Source organism: Clinocottus analis, unplaced genomic scaffold, assembly GCF_023055335.1.
Source record: "Clinocottus analis isolate CAN_PGR_092001 unplaced genomic scaffold, fCliAna1.0.p SCAF_16, whole genome shotgun sequence".
Lineage (NCBI taxonomy): Eukaryota > Metazoa > Chordata > Actinopteri > Perciformes > Cottidae > Clinocottus > Clinocottus analis.
In genome coordinates, this window is record NW_027175887.1 from 5,452,707 (window position 1) to 5,476,147 (window position 23,441).

Genomic DNA, 23,441 nt, shown 5'->3' on the forward strand with positions numbered 1-23,441 from the left:
CAATAGGCTGTATTGGTTCAGATTAAGTGGTTCCCAACCGTACTTTTTCAACCTTGTGACCGCTGACAAAAAGCAGTGTCTTCGTCTGTCACTTGGTCAAGTGTGATTTAAATTGTGTGATATTTTATAGATTTTTAAAAAAAAAATCTAAATAAAGCCATATATAGAAATATCTCATACACTTATTTTCTGCAGAACAACTTTTAAATGCATTAAGCTATTATTACTTCTGTACTTATACAGGACTGTAACTATAAATATAGTACTCCTGTACTGTAGTTTTAGGACTGAATGCTCCGAACAATCATGCTTCCACTTCCATATCTCTGGAGAGCAATAAACAACGGCAACATGAGATCAGCGAGCCATTCACACAGTAAATGCAGTGAGACAATCTTGGCAACCAAGGTTTGATATCCTTAATGTTGTGTTGCAGAATCAATAAGCAATCAGCAATGTTTAATAATGGCAATATGACACTGATGGATGGACAGAAGGGGTCAGACATTACTTAAGACCGCAGACTTTACTGGTGCCTCACGTTCTCGTTCATATTAACCACAGAAACATGGAGTTTGTTTGTCTGTCTGTGTGGAGAGAGAGAGAGAGAGAGAGAGAGAGAGAGAGAGAGAGAGAGAGAGAGTGTAGGAGGAGGTGGGGGCAAAAGAGTCAATGTGTGAAAGACAGAGTAAGGGTGTGTACAGTGTGTATGTACAGTGTGTGTGCGTGTGTGTGTGTGTGTGTGTGTGTGTGTGTGTGTTTGTGTGAAACAGAGAGTGAGAGGGAGTTGTTAGAGGGGGATAAAAATAGAAGAGAAAAAGAACAATGTGCTTCTAGAGAACAATAAAGAATGCACCGTCATGCATTCATATAATTATAATTATCCGTGAAATGATACCTTGCTGTATCACTGCCATTAAATTAGACTTCAGTGTAACAGCATTAACTGAGGTTTTCAGCACTACCACACCATTCAACAGGCTCCCTGTTCAAAAGAACTGCCAGTGTAGTTTTTTTTTATGTTGGAGCCCCCATGTGATGAGGCAGCAAACTGCTAGAGAAGATGAGGAAACACGCCTGTTACACACGCTGTTTTTCTTTGCTCTGCACTGCCCGCTTGTTCCGGGCTCTGGTGGTTATATTCTGTCACATTAACGTTGGGATAGAGGATATGTTGACAGAGAGAGGACATTGCACATTGAGACTGGAGGGCTTTTCTAAGGCTGGTGGCATTGGGGCACGAAGACAAGTGTGAGTGTCCGTGTGCGTGCGTGCATGTGTGTGTGTGTGTGTGTGTGCGTGTGTGTGTGTGTTAGGAAAAGGTTGCCTGTGGAGCGGAGCATGTGGATGCCCACCCACTCAGCAGCCTCGCGGCCCTCGTCATTTCGCATCAATCCACAGCCCCTCAATATAAATAGGACAGGCGTCCTAAAGCGATGCAGCGCTAAGAGAGGCGATGGCATTATGCATCGACCCTGGGCCCCTCAGCTTGAAATATGACTATACGCCAGCCTGTTGTAATGGCAGTTTCCCTAAAACTTGCACACCACTCTGTTAGTCGGGGAACTGTTTTGGCGGTTAATATACGAGATATTAATGGACTTGTACTGCTTATAATAATACAAGGCAAGTGTGCGCCGACGGACATCCGTAAAACTGCTCTTTGGAAACCTATTTGAAGTCGTAACTTCTTGAAAAATGTTTTCCTGGGAGTTTATTACTTATTTTTTCACACACTGTTTGCAACTAAGTTCTTGCCAGCACTGTGTTGCACTTTCAATTTCATTGTGTGAGGTTCGTGTCAATCAGCACCTCCACCATTTTACTCCTCGCAAAGCTCGCTGAGGGAGAATCTTTTTTTAAAAATTATTATTATTTGCCTTTTTTTCTCCAATGTAGTGTTATTCAATTCATGGAGACTTAATACATAACATGCAGCTGGTTTACAGAGTCTGTCTGTCCAATTTGAAACATCTGCCAAAAGCTAAAAGCACCAAACATGGCGCGCCAACTTTCAATTGTTTGAGGGTGTTTGAGGAAAGTTCATTTGAATTCGGCCTGTAGGAGGTACAAAGTGGGCTAAATGTGCGCGCGTGTGTTTCTGGGCTGTAAGGAATCGAAGGTGGTGCTCTAAAATAGAGTACAGTTCCACGCCGTAGCTTCCCCGTGGCGTCACAGAAAACTTCACACTTCATTACTGCAAGGCCAGCGACGTGTGAAGACATTATGTAGGAGCAGCGGCTGGGGAGCGTGTGTGGGCATGTGCGTGTGTTCGGGGGTAATAACTAAGAGTTGCGGGGTGTGTGTGTGTGTGTGTGTGTGTGTGTGTGTGTGTGTGTGTGTGTGTGTGTGTGTGTGTGTGTGTGTGTGTGTGGGCAGGGCGTGGGTAGAAATAATACCCCCCCTCCCCCTTTGCTTAAAGTGCTTTCTGGAAGCAGGATCAAGCCATTCACATGGAAACATTGTTTAATGCATTCAAACAGCTGGGAGGTGTTGTCCCAGTGTCAAATGAAAGAGGACGAACAAACAGCTGGCAGGGCATTTTTCTTGCTCCACGGCTCTGCTTACAACTACGCTTTAATAAATGGCGTCTGATGCACATGCATGGAGCAATTTGCAATGAATCACACACTAAATGAGCTCCAAACTACTCTCATGCAATTGAATCCAAGAGGCGATATCTTCTGTACCCGTCTTGAGAAAGCAGTGAAGAAATCTGTGTCCTCTACTTCCACCAAGTGTCCAAAAGCAGAATGTCACGCTTCTTTTTGAAGGCAGAGCTGCCGCCGTGCAACACGGGCAAGGACCCTGGTGATGAACAAGTTAAAATGAATGGTAAAAAAATCAATGCAATCATAAGGGACTCATCGTACTACGTGTGTTTCAACTATTCCTTTCACTCAGCGCGTGACAGTGATGCAGCCCAACGACCTTCTCTGGGATTTACAATCAGACTAATTCCCCTTTAAAGACGGCATCCTCTCACTCGGACGGATGAAGCAAATCATTTCACAGCATTTCGATATGTTGAGATGGTTTTGTTTAAGTGCCAGCTGTCCACTGAATTTGAAAAGAATAGCTGATTATTTAGAAATCAGCATTTCAATTAGACTAGCAGTGGCATGCCTGGTGCTCAAAGCCTACGAGTGAGTGCACATGTACCTTCTGTTAACTGCGGGACAATCGAACATTCATTTTCAATCAAGAACTTTTGGATCTGTGGCAGTATCCCAGGGCACTTTCTGTGACTGCCAACGCAGAGCATTTAGCTTCGATTTGAAATGTTGGCTACCGATATTGAGCCAGCGAGCCAGAATAGCAGCAGGACAACGTTATCGCTGTCGTTTCCATTCAAATGGACACTTGAAAAGACCCGTGTTCGTAGATATATGATCTAGAGACGACCAGCTGTATGTAGCAAAGACATTAGAGAGTACAGGGGTCAAAGCAGGTTGGGGAACAAGTAGAAATCCTCCAATTGGAAGATGTGGGTACTTATGGGCATTTGGTAAACAGGCACATATATGATTCATTTGAATGGATACAAAGAAAAGACACAAAGGAAGAGAAAATATACACGCATTGGGGAATGGACATAGCAAGGCCATTTTTTATTTATTTCAAGATTTAGATGTGAGGTGATGTTAGTTGAGATGATGTGGTCAGACAGAAGCATCCAGATGACATCATTGCAATTATGTTTGTTTTTTTTTACAAATAATTCATCATCGTGTTTGTATCTCACTTTCGACACGATTTGACTGCGACACTAAGCTACAAACGTTAAAGCTAAATAGGGTTTCAGTTAAATTAAATACATGGCACACAAACTGATTGAATTGATACCGAAAAGCCATTTTTAAACACAGCCTACATGTTTCGAGTGAGTTATAGCCTTTAAATAAAATAAAATAAATTTAAAAAAGTGTTACATAAATATATGAACAGATGCCATGGTTGTAAAAAGGGATGTTTCAGAAATGCCCTATAATATAAAAACGACAAACAGTGAAGTAACATTAGATAATGTAGCTTGTCAGATGTTTGGCTTTTCTTGTGTTGGTACTTGAAAGCTGCCAGTACTTTGTGCATATATTCATTAAATAAACTGCTACGATTTTATTTTTATTTTAACGTATTACACCCGTATACCTTGTTATTTGTACTGAAAAAAAAGCTGAACTATCAAACGCTTACAGTTTTGAACAGGCAATGGGAAAGGACAACCGTGCGCCGCCGAAAGACCCCAGAGGGCCAAGATGGCTGCGCCCGTGACAGACGCCGGGGAGTTTGAAAGCTGGCTAAATGATCTGCTAGACTCGCTGGGAGTGGACCGAGAGGTGTACGGGGCGTACATTTTAGGGGTCCTGCAAGAAGAGGAGAGCGACGAGGAGAAAGAAGACGCGCTTCAAGGAATCCTTTCCGCATTTCTGGTGAATATCCAAAGCGGCATGTCGCGCGCTCAGCTCAGCTGCGCTCGCTCTCATTTGTTGCTGTCCGTCTCGTCTCGTCTGCCGGGTGGTGCCGAAGTGACAGCGCTGATGTCAGCTGCCGTTTATAGAAGGAACTATCGAGTTTCTTTTAGCTGAGGGCCAGACATCACATGCAGTGGTTTGAACTGTGCTCTCCGGCCATGTGAACTACTAATTGAGCAACACGTGACACCACCCAAACATAATGCGGTTCCTTCAGACGTTTCGACAATTTCGGCTCAGTCAAAAAGTGCTAGTTTTGGTAAACAATGTGCTCACCTGTGTAGTTATCCTGCGTACTGTGCACGAGCCTCGTGTGTACGGTGTGCTGTCAGTTCACAAGCGCTTGTCACTGTGCGTATTTGTTTTATATACACTTGTGCGACGTGGCAGCCATGCTGAACGCCTCCTCTGGAAGTCAACCCAGATGTGGGATCACGGTGCCATCACACGAGTCACGTGCTGGTTGTGAATGAACCCAATGGGTGCTGTTGAACTCAGCTGCTGAGTGTATGAAATGATCTGTCCGCTCTTTACTGTTCTTGGTCCCTTGTGCGCAGGACGAGGAAAGCGTGGAAGATGTCTGCAAGCAGATCATCCAGCAGTGGACAGACTGGCGCAACAGATCGGCAGCCAAAAGTGACGATGGAGATGGTATTCATGTAACCTTTGATTGATCCACATTCCCAATCTCATTGAGAAATAAGTTTTTTTATTTAGTTTTGCCTTGAAGTTCTTAAGGGTGGCGGCACCTTGACAAACCTTGCAGAACACCCACATACAGTGCAGTTATAATAATGCAGCCATGGATTACTAACACAACCTGTGTGTGTGTGTGTGTGTGTGTGTGTGTGTGTGTGTGTGTGTGTGTGTGTGTGTGTGTGTGTGTGTGCGCGCGTGTGTGCGTGCGCGTGCGTGCTAGGAGGCTCTTCAGCTCATGTAAATCTTGACTAAACAGAGCAAAGACAGCTGGCTACAGAGTCCTTCGTCAACATCAGTGAAACATACAAGGGGGAATTAGCTCTGTTAGTTTTAAATCATTTGCTTTGAGTTTGGAGCAGAGTGCACAAAGACACGTTAGTCTCACACAGAGATTAACGTTTCCTGGAAAGTTAAAAACATGTAAACAAAAACTGTTTCTGAGAGTGCAGAAAGTTTTTTTTTTCGTTACCCGATGACAAGTAAGTAACTTCCACTGAGTTTGGTTTGTCATCGTTATTACTGGAACGCGTGTTTGCTGCGTACACAACCATAAGGACGTGCACACTGTCTGCAGTCTCACACTCAGATGGCTGCCCTCGTGGCTCCTGTTCGTGTGCCTTCATATTGAGAGAGGAGCAGGTATCTTTTTTGATATTGCAAGTGAAGCCACATGTTATTGTGGTTTATTTACAGCTTGTCTGTGTTCTGCCCTTTCTGTCCTGTAGCCGAGGTCCAGGCCATCGCCAGCATGATACAAAAACAAGCTCAGATTGTGGTGAAGCACAAGGACGTGCCCGAGGAGTCCAAGCAGAGGAAAGAAGCCCTCCTTGCTCAGTACGCCAACATAACAGACGACGAGGAATATCCTTTGTTTTACAAACAGTTGTTTTGCTTCAGTCACACGCGTTCCTTCAACCGTGCGGTTTCATTCTTTCTGTCCACGCTTTTGAGATGTCAGTTATTTCCTTGACAAAAGCACTGAAGCCGAAGAAGAGGAGGCAACAAGTGGAAATAACTTTGCAAGTGAAAAGTGTATCCTTTTTAAGAAGCTGTTCGTATATAATCACTTGGAATTCAGCGTCACTGATTGCAATGTAAATGGTTAATGCAGTAGAAAACCCTGACTTCCCATGACGCACTGCTCCCATCATTTACTCCTCCGCAGCACAGTGGTATAATGTAGTAATGCTAAAATAGCAGAGTACTTTTGGCTTTTATCCAGCGCTGCCTCCTTTACTCAACGTGTCAGCCCTGTTTAAAAACACAAACGTGGAAGAGGTGCTGTGCAGACAAAAGCAAAAGCGGGACCAGGCTCGCGACGACGCCCAGAAGAAGAAGGAAGGGGACAAGATGCAGCGGGAGAAGGACAAACTCTCCAAACAAGACCGCAAAGAAAAGGAGAAGAAGCGCACGCAGAAAGGTGAACGCAAAAGATAAAACCAACGGGAAAGGACACTTTTTACTTGGGGAGGTTTTGTTATGAGTCAAAGATGAAATTGCCTCTTTGTAGCTGAACCTCATTGTCACATTCAGTACACGAACATGTCTTCATCAGACCCTCCATGTTGATCATGCTCCATACTTGTAAAGAACAATGGACTGCATGCTGTGCAGGGCCAACATTTGTATTTCCTTGGACGCCGATATGAAAGGAACAGAATGTTGTCTTGGAATAAAGCTGCTTGTGTTTTAGAGGATGGCGGTCGGTCTCGTGTCCTGTGTGAAGCATGCTCTGGCTGAGCTTTGACACAGTTGCCCCTGAAATGATATGTTATAAGTATGCTCTTGAAATTGGATTGCTCACGGTAGGAGTTGAGGAATGCTTGTAAAGCAACAGAGCTCCCGCTAGTCTCCTCTGTGCCAATATGCCTTTTCATTTCTGCACAAATAAACTTTGGGTTTTTAGTTTTGACTGTCTATGCATTTTGCCAGAGAATACAAACAAAAGGAGCGGTAGCTAAATTATACCTCAAATGTGTACATGTGTTATGTTTAACAAGAGGGTCATCATCTTTGGAAATGAATAATAAAAACCGTTTTTCAGCATTGCTTTATTTTAAAAGTTTCCTTTGACAGAACAAGGGACAAGAAAAATAAACAGCATGAACATTAAAATGAGGGCAAAAAAACAACTCATATTCACAAAGCATAGTCAGGGAATATGTCTACAGACTAGAGAAGTGTTGCTTTTAAATAGATGCAAGCTTTCGTCCTGAGCTAAACTGTCGCACTGATAAGAATAATATTTGATAAAACTATCTGGAAATGATGGAAAGTGTGATTAATACATTTAAATTTAAAACGCTGAACTATTAAAGTTTCAGTATATTTCGTTGCAGTTACTATTTCTAGGTTTTACCAAATGGCAAGAGAAAACAAGTTTCCAAAATGTAAAGGATTTAGCACATTGATATCAAACTGCTGATAGAGCTAATCTTCAAAGTCTTAACGGCATACAGAGAATTGCTTTTTTAACTTAGCTATGTTACATTTCACTGATAAGAATATTTTATGTATTTCTAATGGAAAATGTGATTAATACATTTACATTTAAAACACTGAACACTCTCTGAAGTCAGAGTACATTTGCCACAGTTCAGACTTCACCAAATTGCAGTTAAATACGTTTGATTACAACATGTTACGATAACGTGAGAAAAACTAAAGCTGTCAAAATTAATTGGAACATTTTAGAAAACATTTGAATATTTAGCATGTTTGTTTTAAACTACTGCCCTTATGATTCAATTATTGCTTGGGAATACCCAGAACTGAGGTTCCATTACATTCCAATAAATAAGTAAAACAGAAGAATTCACTGAAATCTTCCTCATAAATAGTGCCTTTAAATACAACGGTGATGGAGCACATTCCCGTTCATTTGAAACGGACACTAATTCGATGAAATTAAATTAAGATGCACCAGGACAAATTACATTTCATGCAATTCCCGCACGACATAAGTTAGCCAACTGATGCTCCTGGGTGCCAAGAAGTGCAGCCGTCATCAAGCTTCAAATTGCTCATCTCATATTCTGCAGTGATCACTGTGTTGCAGGTAAAATGTCACTCTAGACTTGCAGGGAACTTTAGTTTTCTTTATGTCACCCTGTTGCCGATGGGAAATTTATAATCAGGGCGTTCTGGAGTAGTTTTAATTTGAATCAGGCCCTAAATCATAACTTTAAAAGAATATCCCTCAAAAGAAGAGGAGCCTCTCTCTGTGTGTGTGGCCTCCCTGTTAGCATGGTGGTCAGGCCTCTGAGCAGCTTTCGGGAGAGTCATCTGGAGAGCACACCACAGGGCTGTGCGCATCTTCCTCGTGGTAGCGGCGAGGTCCTTCAGTGCAATGACCAGCAGCAGGGCGTCTATGGAAACAGAAGCAAGTCAGAACCGGCAGCGTTGGAGAGAGGAACGGACGTCGACCGTTGCAACACGGCTTACCTCTGTCCTCGGAGAAGGGAGCTCTCTGCCGCTGGGGTTTGGACATGCTGGTGATCTCCTCCTTGCGTCTCGCCTGGGTGATACAAATAGCCATGTGATGCCTCTCCAGCGCCGTGTGGATGTTGGCGTGGAAGGGAGTGTTGCACAAACACTCCATTCTATCCAGAAGGCTCACCACCTGCAACACAGCAACATCATCAACACTTGTATTCCCGTCCTTGCCCTTAGAAATGTCCGACATTCTGCGACAAGGGCACAGTGGCTTATTAATTAGCCATCACACAACACATAACTGCACAAAAATAGATAATTCATCAACAAGACATTATGGAAGATAAACTGTTTGCGCTTTTGAGGTCTGCGTTGTACTGTGTATGTAAAAGTATGGTTTATATTCCACACAAAAGAAATGTAAAGGAAAGCAGTTTTCTGTAGCTGCAAATACCAAACTTCCTTAAAATAATGAGGCTGCGATGACAGAATCAGCCTGTAGATGGCAGTGTGAACGCAATGTACTGACGGGTCTCACCCTCGCTTGCTCTTTCATCTGATTGACGATGAGGTGGTCGACTCTTGTGGGATTTGGTGGAGTTTTGGGCACGTTAGCATTGGCCACTGCGGCAGTCCTTTTCCCAAGAAATGTCTCGGTCTGAAATAATAATTTTAAAAAATCAAGTGAGAATAACAACCTAACACTTTTGAAAAATATGTGTTTATATTGTTCCAATTCAAAAGGTAAATGCTTAATAAGGTAACAACAAATGAAAGTACTGTTGTAACATATGTTAATAATTTGCTCAGCCAAACATAAATAAATAGGTTGATACAATGCTTGTATTTTTGGCAAAGAAAAAAATAGATTTTAAAAGCATACCCTCTTCCTCTCCCTCTCCAAACCCCTCAGTTGCTCATAACTCTCGTCCAGGTAGAAGTAGAGCTGGATCATCGGTCCTCCTTGATTCATCACCATTGAAGTTGTCATGGCCGAGGCCATGCCATGATAAGTGTTCTCTCCTCTGCAGGTCAACATGTCACTGACATAGGAGTTGAAGACGGCAGACTCTTTGGCTGACATTATATCGCCCATGTCCATGCCAGGCACGTAGCCTCCATACGGCAGTGTGGATCTGGAGTTGAAGTGGGAGGGTTTGACGGGCACGTTGGAGTACCTTCTGGGGTCATTCACAGCATACATGTACGGCAAGAGCTGCTGTGTACTCCCTGCACTGAGCATGCCGTTTTCGCCATCAAACCTGTGAGACTGCATGCTCCCCAGGTGGTCATGGTTTGGGTTTTTAGAGAATGCCTGTTTCTTCTCTCCCCCTCTCATGTTCGTGTTGCTCAGGGGTCGTGTGGAGAAGCCTTCTCCAAGAAAACCGGACATATTATGCATCCTCTTCTTTTCCCTCTGCACCTGTGGCTTGAGCTTGCTCTGCATCAGGCCCTGCTGGATGTGATGCTTTGAATACTGGTTCATGCCCGTGTTCATGGGGAGTGAAGTGTTCTCTCTGTGCATGGCCATGTTGCTCTGATATTGCTTGGGGAAGTTGAGAGGTGCAGAGAACGGCTTGGGCTGGTAGTACTCTGTGTTTTGTGGGCCGACACCAGGTAGATCTTGACATGCATCGCGCCTAAACGTTGGTCTCCTCACTCCCCCGTTTCTTTCCACCTGCACTGTTCCAAATTCTCCCACCAGCTGTTTCTGGGTCTGCATTGCAGGAACACTTTGTGTTGACATTGTGGGGCTGGTGATTTTCCATTGTTCAACCATGCTGTCTTCATGCTGCACACCCACGGTCTGCCTGTGCATGCTTGGGAAGTCTCCCCCATATAAGCTGTCATGGTCACCAGCCATGAACGACTGAAAGCTGCTGACCAGTTGGTTAATGTCTGGCGGCCCAGACTGCTCGTTGCTGATGCTCTGGATGTACTGGTCTTCATAATAAGGATGAAAGCATGAGCTGTTCATTTCGCTTTGAGGTCTAAAGACATTACTAAGGTCAGGTAAATTATTAACGGGCTGACTATTCCCTCTGTCTTTCTCAGATGACATGTAGTCGTATTTGCTCCGCGGTGCCTGTGACAAATATGTGTTTCCTCGGCTGGGCATTGATAAACCTGGTGGCAGTTTCTGAGGACGAACAGTGTAGCTGTCCTGGTCTCCATTAGGCAGCCATTGTTGCTTGGTAGAAATGCCATTGGACCGTTGATACAACTCTTTGATGTCTCTGTCCACTGACTGTCCTTGTGCTTTACTTAAAGTCTCACGGGATACATAGTTAGGGGGAAAGGTTGGGTGATCTTGCATTTTTGCCTCTGATTGAAAATACTGGAGCAGTTCTTCTCTCAATGTCTTTGGAGACCAGACGGGATTACATGTAGGTAGGCTTCTGAAAGGATTAAAAGAGACTTTCTTTAATGTCAGAGTGTATAAAACCACGACAGCATATATGAAATATATAATACATTTTTTTTAAATGTTTTTTTGTGCACAACAGCCCTAAATCCTAGAAATATAGTTATATACAATATAGTTATATATTGTACTGTACCAAGTGTAAAATACAATGTGAAAACCAGACAACATGACATACCCTTCACTGAAGTAGCTGTCCTGTGAATCTGCTTCATCCAAAATATTTGACACAAGACCCTGAAGATCAGTCTCGCCTTCACAGTCAGTACTATCAGTAAGTTTCCTGCAAACAAAACAAAACATGTCCCTAAGATTGCACTCCCATCTTTTCTTTGTTTCTTCGAGGGCTATCGTTTAACTTTCATGACTTTAATCACTTCAACCTGTGCAATATTAATACTGTTCATAATCATAGTTACATATTTGTTGTCTGTGTGTGTGTGTGTGTGTATAGAGAGAGAGAGAGAGAGAGAGAGATAATTATGAACAACTGAATATTATTATTCATTACTTGTTTCGATTTTTTATTATGTCTCTTGTGTGCACTTTACCCAGTTTAACCCACTGCGGGACTTATAAAAGAACTACATCTGAATAACAGAATAAAATCCCAAACCTATTTGAAAAATCAGTAAACCCGAACATAGTTCAAAGTACCTGATTTTAATGTTGTTCTGGGCACAACTGATAAGGCCATAGGGATCATCGTACGCATTGTGAGACCAGGGCAAGTAGGATGCAGTGTTCTGCTCCTGTAGGGAGACACTGGGGATGGCAACGAAGGGCAATGTCACGCTGTCATTGTTTCCACTACCTACATTACCACTGGCCTGAAAGAAAGAAAAGCAATGGTTAATCAATCTCAAGATCACATGAAAAAATAAAATACAAAAACTGAGTTATTTCTCTTCCTTACACAAATCAGATAAGACTAATTGTCGGTGGCACAGAAACTTTAAAATTCTTAATAATACTGCTGGGATACGGTAAACCAATATTAATAAGAATTAAGAAAGCAATCAATTCAATTGTGAGGATTTGCTGCACTTTTGATTAATATAATTGTTAAGTGAATATTTGGTTTGGCCACCCTGCTGGTCAGACAAAACAACAAGTAATATCATTCCGGGAGTTGAGAAACATTGACTGCGTTCCGGTATTTCACAGGCTGGGTGATTAATCTATAAAATAGTCCACAATTTTGACTGAGATGACTGTTCGTTCCAGCTTCATTTAGAGACAGTAATACGCATCAACAATGTAGCACTAAGCTATAAATTAAGAAACAAAAGTTACGGCATGAAGGACGTGACCTGTCTCAGATTTCACCATTAACTGTTCCGTTACAACGCATGTGTATGGCTATTGCAAAAACTCAACGAAAATAATATCTCACCGCAGCGATCACTCTAAAATAATATCTCACCACGATCTGACCCTAAAATGATGCCTTACCTGGTGTTGGTATGTGGAAAAGAGGGAACTCGCAAATGTGCTCTGATGTCCGTCAAACGCCATCTTGAACTCCCGTGAACTTGGACTGATTCTTTACTCCATTAACGTAACTGGTTCTAGGAAAAATAACAAACACACAAGTAGCTCAATGTTAAAATGCGGCACAGCCGACACGGGAGAAAAGTTTGAGATAACACAAAGTATTAGCTAACCGCTATCTCCGAAAAAATAAATCCCCTCCGCCATTAAAGCTAACGAACAGTTAACCCCTAAGCTAGCTACCATCGCTTAAGCTAGCAGGTCGTCAAGCTCAACGCAAACTCGGACTAAAACTTTTGTTTTAAAACGCTCGTCAAGCTTGGTTAACTTGGCCTCAACAAACCGCGTTAGCTCTATTAAAATACGGGATCGACCTACCACAGTACGCCAAGTAACGTCCACTTCGGGAGTTTTCTTCACAGTCTGTACATTATGCTCCAGCGGTCTCGTGCGTCCCTCAGTTCGGCCCTCGCGACCCTCGCCCACATTGGCTGAGCCCGGACGAATCTGTCGTTTCGCCCAATTAACGTCAAGTAGGAGATCCAGGCGCATAGCAACGGCCGGCGTCACCCCCTCCCCCATGGACCGGCGGTTAGGAGGTACGGCACAGGTGGTCTCGTGCGTAGAGATACACGCGCACACACACGCAAGCACACGAACGCACACACACAGACACACGTGTTATGTATTTGTAATTAATTTTTCTTTCTTTCGTGTCATTCCTCTGTTCAATTCAGTTCTGTATATATATATATTTTTTTTTACTTCAGTTTAACTGAAGAAGGTTCAAATTTATTAAAATGTATTTTTACTAAACACAATTTCAGACATTACTAGCACCAAATTACTTTATACATGCGAGTGACTGGTTGGTCACTGGATTGTGGCATTTAAAATGGAATATGAACATGACATGGACATTAAAGTACACTAGGTGGGGAAGTCTACTTCTACATGTGGAAAGTCTCGTCGGGCCCATAGACTGGATGTGATAGGAGCACGCGAGCCAGCTGTGGAGCAAAGTTTAACAACGTCACCGACAATATGACCAACATTTCCTTCAAAATAAAAAAATGCTCGTTGAAGCATACAACTTAATACGATTGCCTTTAAAACATGTCATAATATCGATGCTGTCCACTCATGAATATTATTATGATGTTTTATATAATAATCATTTAGTACTGACGAGGAATACGAATAATAAATATTTTTATTTTATTAGTATTATTAATACCAATAATATTAGTAATAGTAGTACACATACGTTTTTGTTGATGAAGTTATACATACATATTAGTCATTATTTTATACAAAATACAAGCTACGCTAATTCTACAAACTTGTCAAATTCATCGTTTAGGATCTTATTTTGAAAGTCATTACCGGAAGTTATGTTTCTTATTGAGGCTGCCTTGATGTAATGAGGGACTCAGAGTTGTAGAAAAGAAAAAAGTCAGCCAGCAGTTCTCTGCGGAGACCAGGGAGCAGCGTGCAGGTCTTCACCTCCGGATTTTCACTTTAGAAAGTTACGCTCTCTGAACAACTACTTGCAGAACTGATGATACACACATAGCAAGTTCACAGCGAAGTTATATCGGGCTGAAGTTGCTAAACTTGGGAAGATGATTTCTTGCCAGATCTGGTCGGCTGCGCTCCTGCTGCCTCTGCTGATATCAGCCCAGTATCAGGGGGACAACGGAATTGTCGTCCCGGAGCATGGATTCTGTCAGCCGATTTCCATCCCTCTGTGCACGGACATCGCCTACAACCAGACCATCATGCCGAACCTCGTGGGCCATTACAACCAGGAGGACGCGGGGCTCGAGGTGCACCAGTTCTACCCGCTCGTGAAGGTACAGTGCTCTCCGGAGCTGAAATTCTTCCTGTGCTCCATGTACGCGCCCGTGTGCACGGTCCTGGAGAAGGCCATCCCTCCCTGCAGGTCCATCTGCGAGAGGGCCAAGCAGGGCTGCGAGGCCCTCATGAACAAGTTTGGCTTCCAATGGCCGGACCGCCTGCGCTGCGAGAACTTCCCGGTGCTGGGAGACGGACAGATCTGCGTGGGCCAAAACGACTCCTCCGCCGCCACCGTCCCGCCCATCATCCCCGTGCCGGGCACCCACGACCTCAGCGACGTCACCACACACGAGAGGATTTTCCGTTGCCCGCCCGTCCTCAAAGTGCCCCCCTATTTGAACTACAAGTTCTTAGAGGTGAAGGACTGCGCAGCTCCCTGTGACCCGTCGAGGAGCGGCGGGTACATGTTTTTCAGCGACAAAGAGATCCGGTTCTCCCGCATATGGATCCTGGTCTGGTCGGTGCTTTGCTGCGCGTCCACGTTGTTCACGGTGACCACCTATTTGGTGGACATGCAGCGCTTCAGGTACCCCGAGCGACCCATCATCTTCCTGTCCGGCTGCTACACCATGGTCTCCGTGGCCTACATAGCCGGATACTTCCTGGGAGACAAAGTGGTGTGCAACGACAGCTTCAGCCCGGATCGCTACAAAACCATCGTCCAAGGCACCAAGAAGGAAGGCTGCACCATCCTCTTCATGATGCTCTACTTCTTCAGCATGGCCAGCTCCATCTGGTGGGTCATCCTGTCGCTCACCTGGTTCCTGGCAGCAGGTATGAAGTGGGGCCACGAGGCCATCGAGGCCCACTCTCAGTACTTTCACCTGGCCGCCTGGGCGGTGCCGGCCGCCAAGACCATCAGCATCCTGGCCATCGGGCAGATCGAGGGCGACGTGCTCAGCGGCGTCTGCTTCGTCAGCCTGAGCAGCCTGGACCCTCTACGGGGCTTCGTGCTGGCGCCCCTCTTCATCTACCTCTTCATCGGCACCTCCTTCCTGCTGGCCGGCTTCGTGTCGCTGTTCCGCATCCGCACCATCATGAAGCACGACGGCACCAAGACGGAGAAGCTGGAGCGGCTGATGGTGCGGATCGGCGTGTTCAGCGTGCTCTACACGGTGCCCGCCACCATCGTCATCGCCTGCGTCTTCTACGAGCAGTCCTTCCGCCCACACTGGGAGCGCAGCTGGGTCAGCCACAACTGCCGGGGCCTGGCCATCCCCTGCCCTCTGCAGACCGGGCCCCGCATGACCCCCGACTTCACCGTCTACATGATCAAGTACCTCATGACGCTGATAGTGGGCATCACCTCCGGCTTCTGGATCTGGTCTGGAAAGACTCTCCAGTCCTGGCATAAGTTCTACACGAGGCTGACGAACGGCAAACAAGGCGAGACCACAGTGTAGAATACGGGGACAACCGAATGTTTCCGGGGGGGATGTTGTGTGGGTTACTACCTGTTTGTCATGTGATGGGTAAGCAGCACAGAGAGTAGCCTTATAGGTTCTCACAGCATTTGTATTCGCCTCAGCCTTAAAGCCACACATACATGCCAAACGGAGGGTCAGGGTTTGACAAAAGGGCAAGCTGGATAAACAAGGACTGAGCCGGACTGTCTGAACAAATAACAAGCATGGCTATGGACGCCATGTGCTGAAACGCTCTCCCCCCGCCCCCCTCTCTCTTAAAGCCTCCATAAGCTCACGTTGAGAGACGATCCAGCAGCCAAGGAGCACAGAGAATGAGCGGCGGGTTGTTCTCTCTGTGAAAGCTTTCAAATGTAATTAAATGAAATTGTAAATAGTATTTGTAAAAACATGAAATTATATATTTGTATTTATAGAAAGTAAACACGTTTCCTTGTCCGCCAGTGTACCTAACTTTACTGTTGCACTGTCATGATGCCACATCCTGTAGATCTAGATTATTAATTGCTGTTTTTGAATTACGTTGTTGTTGTATGGATTAAGAGAAAATGTCAGTCCGTCGGACTACATGCAGGAAGCTTTTTTTTTGTCTTAGCCCACTGTATTATAAGTCTTTTAAAAAAACAAAACATGTGCTGGGTGTCAGCAGGATATGCAGATATAATCACCTATAAATCAAATGTTTGAGTTTTATTCCCTTGTTCAAAGGGGAAAAACTGTTTTTTTTCATTACGACTTCCCTTCCTTTTGTTGAGAATTTTATGATTAAATAATGTTGTGTTACTCTCTTTGACAAAAGACCAACCATGCTGTTTTCTTAAGGAGGGGGTGAAGTGAAGGTGTCACATGGTGTCACACCTGAACATCTGTTGCCTCAGACCGGCAGTAAAAGAGAGCATTGTCATTCTTAACGGAGTTAGCGTCTCACACAAGACCACGAAACACAAGGAGCGAGCTGCATACCGAGACAATTGGACACACCTCTCCTGTTATATTCCAACATATTCCGAGATACTTCACATCCAAGTGTTTTGTGACTGAGAAACTGGGGCCGACCTGTAAGAACGCCTTTGCGTGCCAAACAAAACAAGAATCATTTATTAGCCCGTTTTTTCTTTTTTGGAGAGGGCTCGCTTAAATCAACAGGAGTCATCCGTTTCTGTTGCATAATTGTGAAGGAAAAAAAAAAAAAAAAAGTCCCTGCCCTCTCTGTGTTTGGCGAAGGGAAAAACTTGGGTGTTCAGATTTGCCGTCGTGTTACGCCGGTGCCAAGTCGGAGAGCCCCCGAGCCACGCATGGCTGAAATTGAACCGTCTCTCCGGATGATGTCATGAAGTTAGATGGGTGTGTTTGGGGAAAGTTGATCCCTCTCGCCTCAGAGCGAAGGCTTTAAGCCGGAGGCAGACGTTGGAGAATTGCACGCACACACACACACACACACACACAGTACAGTACTGTGTGTGTGTGTGTGTTCCTATTGTTACCGCAACACAATCACTGCATCAGGCTGCATCGCTCTGGTTTACAGTGTCTCTACAGCGTCAGTAGCGCTTATGACCTGGTGGACAAGTCCATGTTTTGTCTTGTATTTTCATCTGGCTTTGGATAAAGAAACGTAATAACAGACAGGTAAGAGGTGGAAACTGATACTCCGAGGAGGGGTGAGTGGGGGGGCATAAATCTTCCCTCATACACCCCCCCCCCCCCTTCGTCTCCACCCTCCTCCCCGCTCTCTGCTCAGATGATTGGGGGGAATGCGAGTGAGTCAGTGGAGCGGTGCTGGGCCTTTGCCTAGTGACAGACAGTCTCCTGTGAGCTGCTCACTTCAAAGCGCCGCTGAAACCTGACTAGCTCCTTGTAAACAGTGCCGCCTGGCCCGAAGGCCCACTTCCTGCGCTTAACTCAACTTAATGGCTGGCTTGTTTGGCTTTGCACCGAAGCAGAGAGACGAGTGAAGAGCGAGAGAACGAAGACAAGCGGCGCGGGGCGGGTGGGGTGCTGGTGGTGGAGAGAGGGGGAGATGGTTTTTAGGGTTTGGCGGCGGCGAGAGGGGGGGGGGGAGGGGCGTGATGGAAAACCTGGTTTTATTTGGTTGCTTTTGTCTTTCTCCAGCGGGAAACAACAAAGGAAGAAAGGCAAGGAGAATCAAAATGAGGAGACGTGTGTGTGATTTAGTGAATATTTCAGTCGAAAAGTTGCACGCAGACCAAACTAAATGGAATCAGATGCTCTCCATTCAACTCTTTGAGGGGAAAAAAACAAAGAAACTTTTCAAGTCGTCAGAAAATCTCGACGTGTGAGAGGTTTTCACAGGCTTCACCTGGTGGCTTCTTCTGTTCATACGCAGAGATGAAAAACACCTCCTGTGTGAAACTGCTCCCATCAAGCGAGCACGAGGCGCTGCCTGTCCAGAGGAAATCTTTTCCTCTTTAATGTCGGTGCCCAGTCTTTCAGCGGCAGCCGTCTGCCCCCGTTGTTGATCTCAGATCTTAAATCTTGCATGCAGCCGTTTCCTGCTCGCTGGAAGGCAAGAAGGGACAAGCCGAGGATTTGGGGGTAAGACAGGAAGAATGCTCCCGGAGTCGATATTATGATGTCGCTCCGCCGGGGAGAAGAAGGCCTTGGCATGTCAGAAAAGGATCATGTTGTGAGTCACAAGCGCCAGTGTTCTTGCTGCTGCCGCAGCTATTGATTAAGTGTGTGCAAACTATATTTTTTTTACTGTATAAGAATTACAGCCGGCCTACGAAGGGGGCCTGCAAATGGACAAAGGAAATCAGGAATGGGGAAAAGAGGAAAAAAAGAAGAAAAAAAAACTCTCCAGACATGAAGTAAGTCTGTTTCTAATCAAATCTTGGCACAAGCTCAAGAACTGTTGCTCTGAAGGCTAACACTGGATTAGTTGCAGTCATACATTATCCTAACCATAGGAGAGCAGCTGAGACTTTCCAGAGCACGTACTATATCTATCTGTCTCGCTCTCCCTCGAAATCTCAACAGGAAGTGCAATATGTTCTTTCTCCTCCTATCATTGCTCTCCGAGGCGGCCACTGTGAGTGGGATGGAGCGTAACCAGTTGGCAGATTTAAATGTGCGTTTTCAGTTTCTGACTTTGATTCAGGGCTTCCAGCCATAAATGCTGGTCCCTCACAGCCGCCGTGAAGAGACGTCCTGCTTCTCTCCACTCAAATCACTTTTTAAAAGACTTTTTTCTTTTTTTTTTTAACTTGACAGACACTTTACTCTCGTTGAATTCAGAGGCAGATTTTTCCACCGAAAAATGTTCACCATAAAACACTCAACTTTTATTTGTTTTAATATCACTGTGGTGTCTTGTCCTCCTGGTCTCTTTAAAGCCAGCATCATGTCCAGCTGCTCCTAAATCACCAAACACAGCCTTTCATACCTCATTGCAGAAATAATCAGGCCAACATGTGGGCCTTGCAGCGAAGAGCAAATATAGTAGGACTGGTGGAAAAGAGTTCAGCCCACCGAGCTTCCTAACTCCCGGTGGCTCATTCTCATGCCTCGCACACACACCATGTGTCTGGGATTTTATTGCTCAGAAGCGCACGGAGCACTCAGTCGTTGCTTCGACAAGTAAACAAACACCGGTGGGGGCGAGCACGACGCCGCCGACGACAGAGGGCTTCATTTGCTCCCCTGTCCTTCAGGGCGAGGGAGCACAGTATCAGGGCTCGCCGGCGAGGGAGTGCCCCGGAGCCTCTCCAGCTGCTGAGCCGAGAGGTGCCGACAGCTGCGTGACAGATATTTTGGGAGCCTGCAGCACGCCTGGGATAATAATGGGCTTGATTGGGAGGAGCGTGCGTGGAGAGGAGGGAATGGTTAGTGTGCATGCAGACACCGCAGCGTGTACACAACCAGGCCACTCTCGTAAACTTTCGGGGTGATGGCGCAAGTAGCAAATGACAACACAGGGAGGGATGAGGTGTCTGAAGTGTTTTAAAGCTCTTGGTGTCATGCCATTGTTTCAGAACTAGGCTTTTTTTTTTGGCAAAGCCTGAGAGCTGAGTAGGCATCGAAACTAGACAAGCTTTTACCTGTTGAAATAATATGACATGGGGATGTTATCCGACACAAGAGGTTGGGATAACAATGTCTGTGGTTCACAGGCACGAAGCTACAGAGATGGATCACCTTTCAGAGTGTGAATGCACTGATGGCCCAAAGCATTCTGTTTAATGTGTCGTGTCTTGTAACGCATCTAGTAAGATGTGAGATAAGAGTAAGATGTTGTGTAGCTCGTGTGACATAGTGAGTCACAGTTTGACTGTTAGGCAGAGACCATATCGGCAGTTGCAATGGCACCTTTTGTTTTGAAACTCTTGGGCAGCGCTGCTGTATAATACTTCAAAACATAGTTCAACATTTTTCTGAGCCAAACCATCAGTCGGTGGAATTAGGAGATGATTGTTTCTTCAAAAACAATCAAACAAACAGGGTTTTCTTCCTGTGCAGCAGGGGCTCAAGCCCCTCCCCCAATTCCACAGCTGTGCAAGTAAGCGCAGAGCTTTTAATTGATGAGTCAATCAACCCCCTGCAGAAACATCACACGGCGCTAAACCGATTCTTTGATGTCAGGCTCTCAACACCTGTATCTCCAGGTGAGCGGGGCGTGCGGAACAGGGCGCCGTACGCGCCTCTAAATCCAGTCTGCGGCTCTCGTGACTCTCCCGTGGGGGCCCCAGCGAGGCCTCGGGCTTCGGCGATGACTTATTGAGTCGGCTCCTCTCTGGCGAGCGCCCCCCCCCCCGCCCCTCCATAACCCCCACCCTCTTGTTTTAATGGAGGCGCTCTTAACAGCACTTTCTGAGGAATTTACAGCCCCACTCCCGTCCAGGAGAGGGAGGGAGGCACACTGCGGCCTTGTCCCAACAGAGCCAGCAGTGGAAACGCACAGCCTCGGGCAAGGTGGCAGCAGAGCTCCTGTGTGAGAGAGCGTGTGTGTGTGTGTGTGTGTGTGTGTGTGTGTGTGTGTGTGTGCGCCTGTCTGCGCCCTCGTATCTGCGTGTGTTCACTCGGCTCCGCTGCGCTCTCCGAGCTGGCGCTCATGTGTGTCAAACCCGAGTGAATGAGCGAGTGGTTATAGGAGGGCTCCAGTTGAGAAGGTTCCCTCTGTAATTTCACTCTGCACGGTGTAATCGCTTCCATGTGGGCCCTCACCAACAACAGAGCGGCGGAGGGGCCTCATCGCAAAGGTGGGAGTTGAACACATTGACTCACAAATGCACTCGCTCATGGAAAAGGACTGCCGAGCCTGTTCACTAATGCAACAGAAGGCCAGAAGATTATTCTGCTGAGGTTATTAGAAACTGTTGGGTGTTACTTTAATTCTGTGTGATGTATTTTTTTTTTTTTTAAAGGGTTTTCAAAGTTGGATTAAAAAAAGGAAAACTACCGCATGTTTTTTTCCGTTGGCATATCGAATCACAAACGTCTCAGGCCTGCATGCAAACAAGATACAATCTTAATACTCCAATCCCTCGGTGAAATAGCAGGAAGGCCCGTGTTCATTAGTGATTTCCTTTGGAGATATTCAGGAGTTTGGTGGTTTTCCTTTGCATCCTGTGTTTTTTGGCTCCATCCACACGCGTCGAACTGTCGGTTGAGGGGTGTGTGTGTGTGTGTGTGTGTGTGTAGGGTGGGGGGGGGGGCCCTAAGGACTGCTGGGCCGGAGGGTCACGGTCAATGTGCGAAGCCAACAGAGCAGAAAACAACAGCTCCTTTTGCACAACAGGGTCGGTTTGAAGACACCTCGACAGAGCTCACTCGCTCTTTCAGCCTCAGGGAAGACAAACTATAAAAAAAAAAAAATTCAAAACGATGATAGATGAGATGGCGTAAGGAAGTGTGTACATGTCAAAAAATGTAAAGACTGAACCGAGACTGAGCTTTGAAAGCAAACATTTCATTCAAAGATCCGATTACAGCTGCAGATAATGTTAATATTGCTATGGTGAACGACGCCCCCTGCTGCTTCGGCTCATTTACTGCCACAATACCAACTCTTGTGAACACACAAGTCTATTTCATCCCAAATCCAGGCCCTGTGCAGGAACACATGCTCTTCAGTGGCAATGTGAGTGAGTGTCCTTGGCCAGCAGGCCTCTGGGCCCTGCAGCCTGGGGCCACGCACGCCTTCTTGTCTTGTCAGCCCGGGAGCTGCCGCGCGAGACGTTTAGGGGTCACCGGTCGGCTCAAGTGTGACATTTTTCCCGGCGCCTTGGACGCTTCATAATATTCACACCCGAGAGTTGCATGGGTATGTGTTTTATAAAGTCAGCACCGAATGTCAGCAAGTTCGTCAAGCTCAGCAGCTTGTGAAGGCGTGAGGAGAAAATGTATCTGTGGTGCAGGGGTGGAAGGAGTACTGCACTTACTGAAGCAACAAGTAGCAATACAACGAGTAAAAGATGCATATATATTTAAAATTATATATATATATATTAATATATACACACCCACATCACTGGAATGGCTGTGACGCACTAAATAGAATGAGACTAGAATGACTTTGTTCAATTACACCTGTGTTTAACCTGCTCTGCGACTCAAAATGGAGGCCTGCATGTCTGGTGGCATACAGTGTTTCTCTTTTATGTCAGAGAATAAAGCATCTTTGTCTCCCGGGTGCAGGAGATCCCCTCCTCTAAAGGTCACCGTGAGACTAAAGAGTGTTTTATTAAACCCGTCCATGAGGCCGGATGCAGCTGAAAAGACTGACGGTGTGGGTTCAATGTATGTTCGCCTGTGTCCCTTTACTGGTGCGTTCAGGGCACCTGACACATCGCCTTCAAGCCAAAGCCTGGACAGAGTAAAGAGAGATTATGGGATCGCAATGCAGATTTGAATAAATACAGCGGAGGAATATGACGACCCCTGTCTTTGAGGTGTTGTGTCAGATGCCAGTAGCTGTGAGCCGGTCATCAATGAGCCTACTGGGAACAGCTGGGAACATCCCAGTTGTATGAGAGCACACGCCCAGGAGGAACTCTGCTCCCTGCGCTGCATGCTAATAAATGCATACATGTGTCCCCTCCCGTGATGTGACGTTGTTTCGAGCCGGCTCTGACAACAAGAAGATTGCCGCGCTGACAGAGTGGATCACTACTCTGTCTTAAAGGACGATAAGAGTCCGCGCACAGGAAAGGAGCTGAGGATGTAGGAAGTGATGCCCATGCCGGCATGTACACCGCTGCCCTCCAGGTGGAGCCAGCGTCTTCCCATTTGGTGTGAAGGACTGCATGAAGAGGTGTAATCAACGAAACATGCATGGATCATGAGTGTTAATTGGGTGTCAGGGTTTCTTGTTTGACCCGTTGACTGCTTCATTTGCTGAATAGTTAACTACACTTGACTCTTTGTCCTCTTGGAGATGCCAACCTGACTCAACCTGCAGCAGTCCTTCTGCAAAAAAGCAAACAAAGACACTTTCCACCTGAGGGCGCTGCGGTTCCCCCTATAATCTACTTAATGAATATGCATTTGATACGTTCTCTTGTGTCAGTTTAACTACTTTTCCAATTATCTTTTTTTTTTAATCCGCTACAACTTCCTGAAACAGATCAAGACACATGCTCACAAAAGAATCAGCCGCTCAATAAGATC

At 45.6% G+C, this 23,441-nt stretch overlaps 3 protein-coding genes across 3 annotated transcripts; 2 read left to right on the top strand and 1 right to left on the bottom strand.

Annotated features, from left to right (window-relative positions):
* Positions 1-4,259: 4,259 nt before the first annotated feature.
* ccdc43 (coiled-coil domain containing 43) lies at positions 4,260-7,220 on the top strand. Its single transcript, XM_068578174.1, has 5 exons — positions 4,260-4,433; positions 5,033-5,126; positions 5,900-6,035; positions 6,154-6,206; positions 6,424-7,220. The coding sequence occupies exons 1-5, from the start codon at positions 4,260-4,262 to the stop codon at positions 6,609-6,611; spliced, it is 645 nt and encodes a 214-aa protein (XP_068434275.1). The 3' UTR covers positions 6,612-7,220.
* On the bottom strand, positions 7,209-13,211 carry moto (minamoto). The gene is made up of 8 exons (XM_068578172.1): positions 12,907-13,211; positions 12,490-12,605; positions 11,692-11,864; positions 11,213-11,317; positions 9,493-11,008; positions 9,148-9,267; positions 8,619-8,796; positions 7,209-8,542 (listed from the first exon to the last, which is right to left on the bottom strand). Exons 2-8 carry the CDS (start codon positions 12,550-12,552, stop codon positions 8,346-8,348), a joined length of 2,352 nt encoding a protein of 783 aa, XP_068434273.1. The 5' UTR covers positions 12,553-12,605; positions 12,907-13,211; the 3' UTR covers positions 7,209-8,345.
* Positions 13,212-14,068: 857 nt separating this feature from the next.
* On the top strand, positions 14,069-16,532 carry fzd2 (frizzled class receptor 2). Its single transcript, XM_068578173.1, has one exon. The coding sequence runs from the start codon at positions 14,154-14,156 to the stop codon at positions 15,789-15,791; it is 1,638 nt and encodes a 545-aa protein (XP_068434274.1). The 5' UTR covers positions 14,069-14,153; the 3' UTR covers positions 15,792-16,532.
* The last annotated feature ends 6,909 nt before the right edge of the window (positions 16,533-23,441 follow it).

Coding starts and splice junctions, on each gene's coding strand:
- ccdc43 (XM_068578174.1), top strand. CDS start 4,260: ATGGCTGCGCCCGTGACAGACGCCGGGGAGTTTGAAAGCTGGCTAAAT. Junction 6,036..6,153: donor AACATAACAGACGACGAGGA/ATATCCTTTGTT, acceptor TGACAAAAGCAC/TGAAGCCGAAGAAGAGGAGG. Junction 6,207..6,423: donor TAACTTTGCAAGTGAAAAGT/GTATCCTTTTTA, acceptor TCAACGTGTCAG/CCCTGTTTAAAAACACAAAC.
- fzd2 (XM_068578173.1), top strand. CDS start 14,154: ATGATTTCTTGCCAGATCTGGTCGGCTGCGCTCCTGCTGCCTCTGCTG.
- moto (XM_068578172.1), bottom strand. CDS start 12,552: ATGGCGTTTGACGGACATCAGAGCACATTTGCGAGTTCCCTCTTTTCC. Junction 11,318..11,691: donor CAGAACAACATTAAAATCAG/GTACTTTGAACT, acceptor TTTTGTTTGCAG/GAAACTTACTGATAGTACTG. Junction 8,797..9,147: donor AGATGAAAGAGCAAGCGAGG/GTGAGACCCGTC, acceptor GCTGTGTTGCAG/GTGGTGAGCCTTCTGGATAG.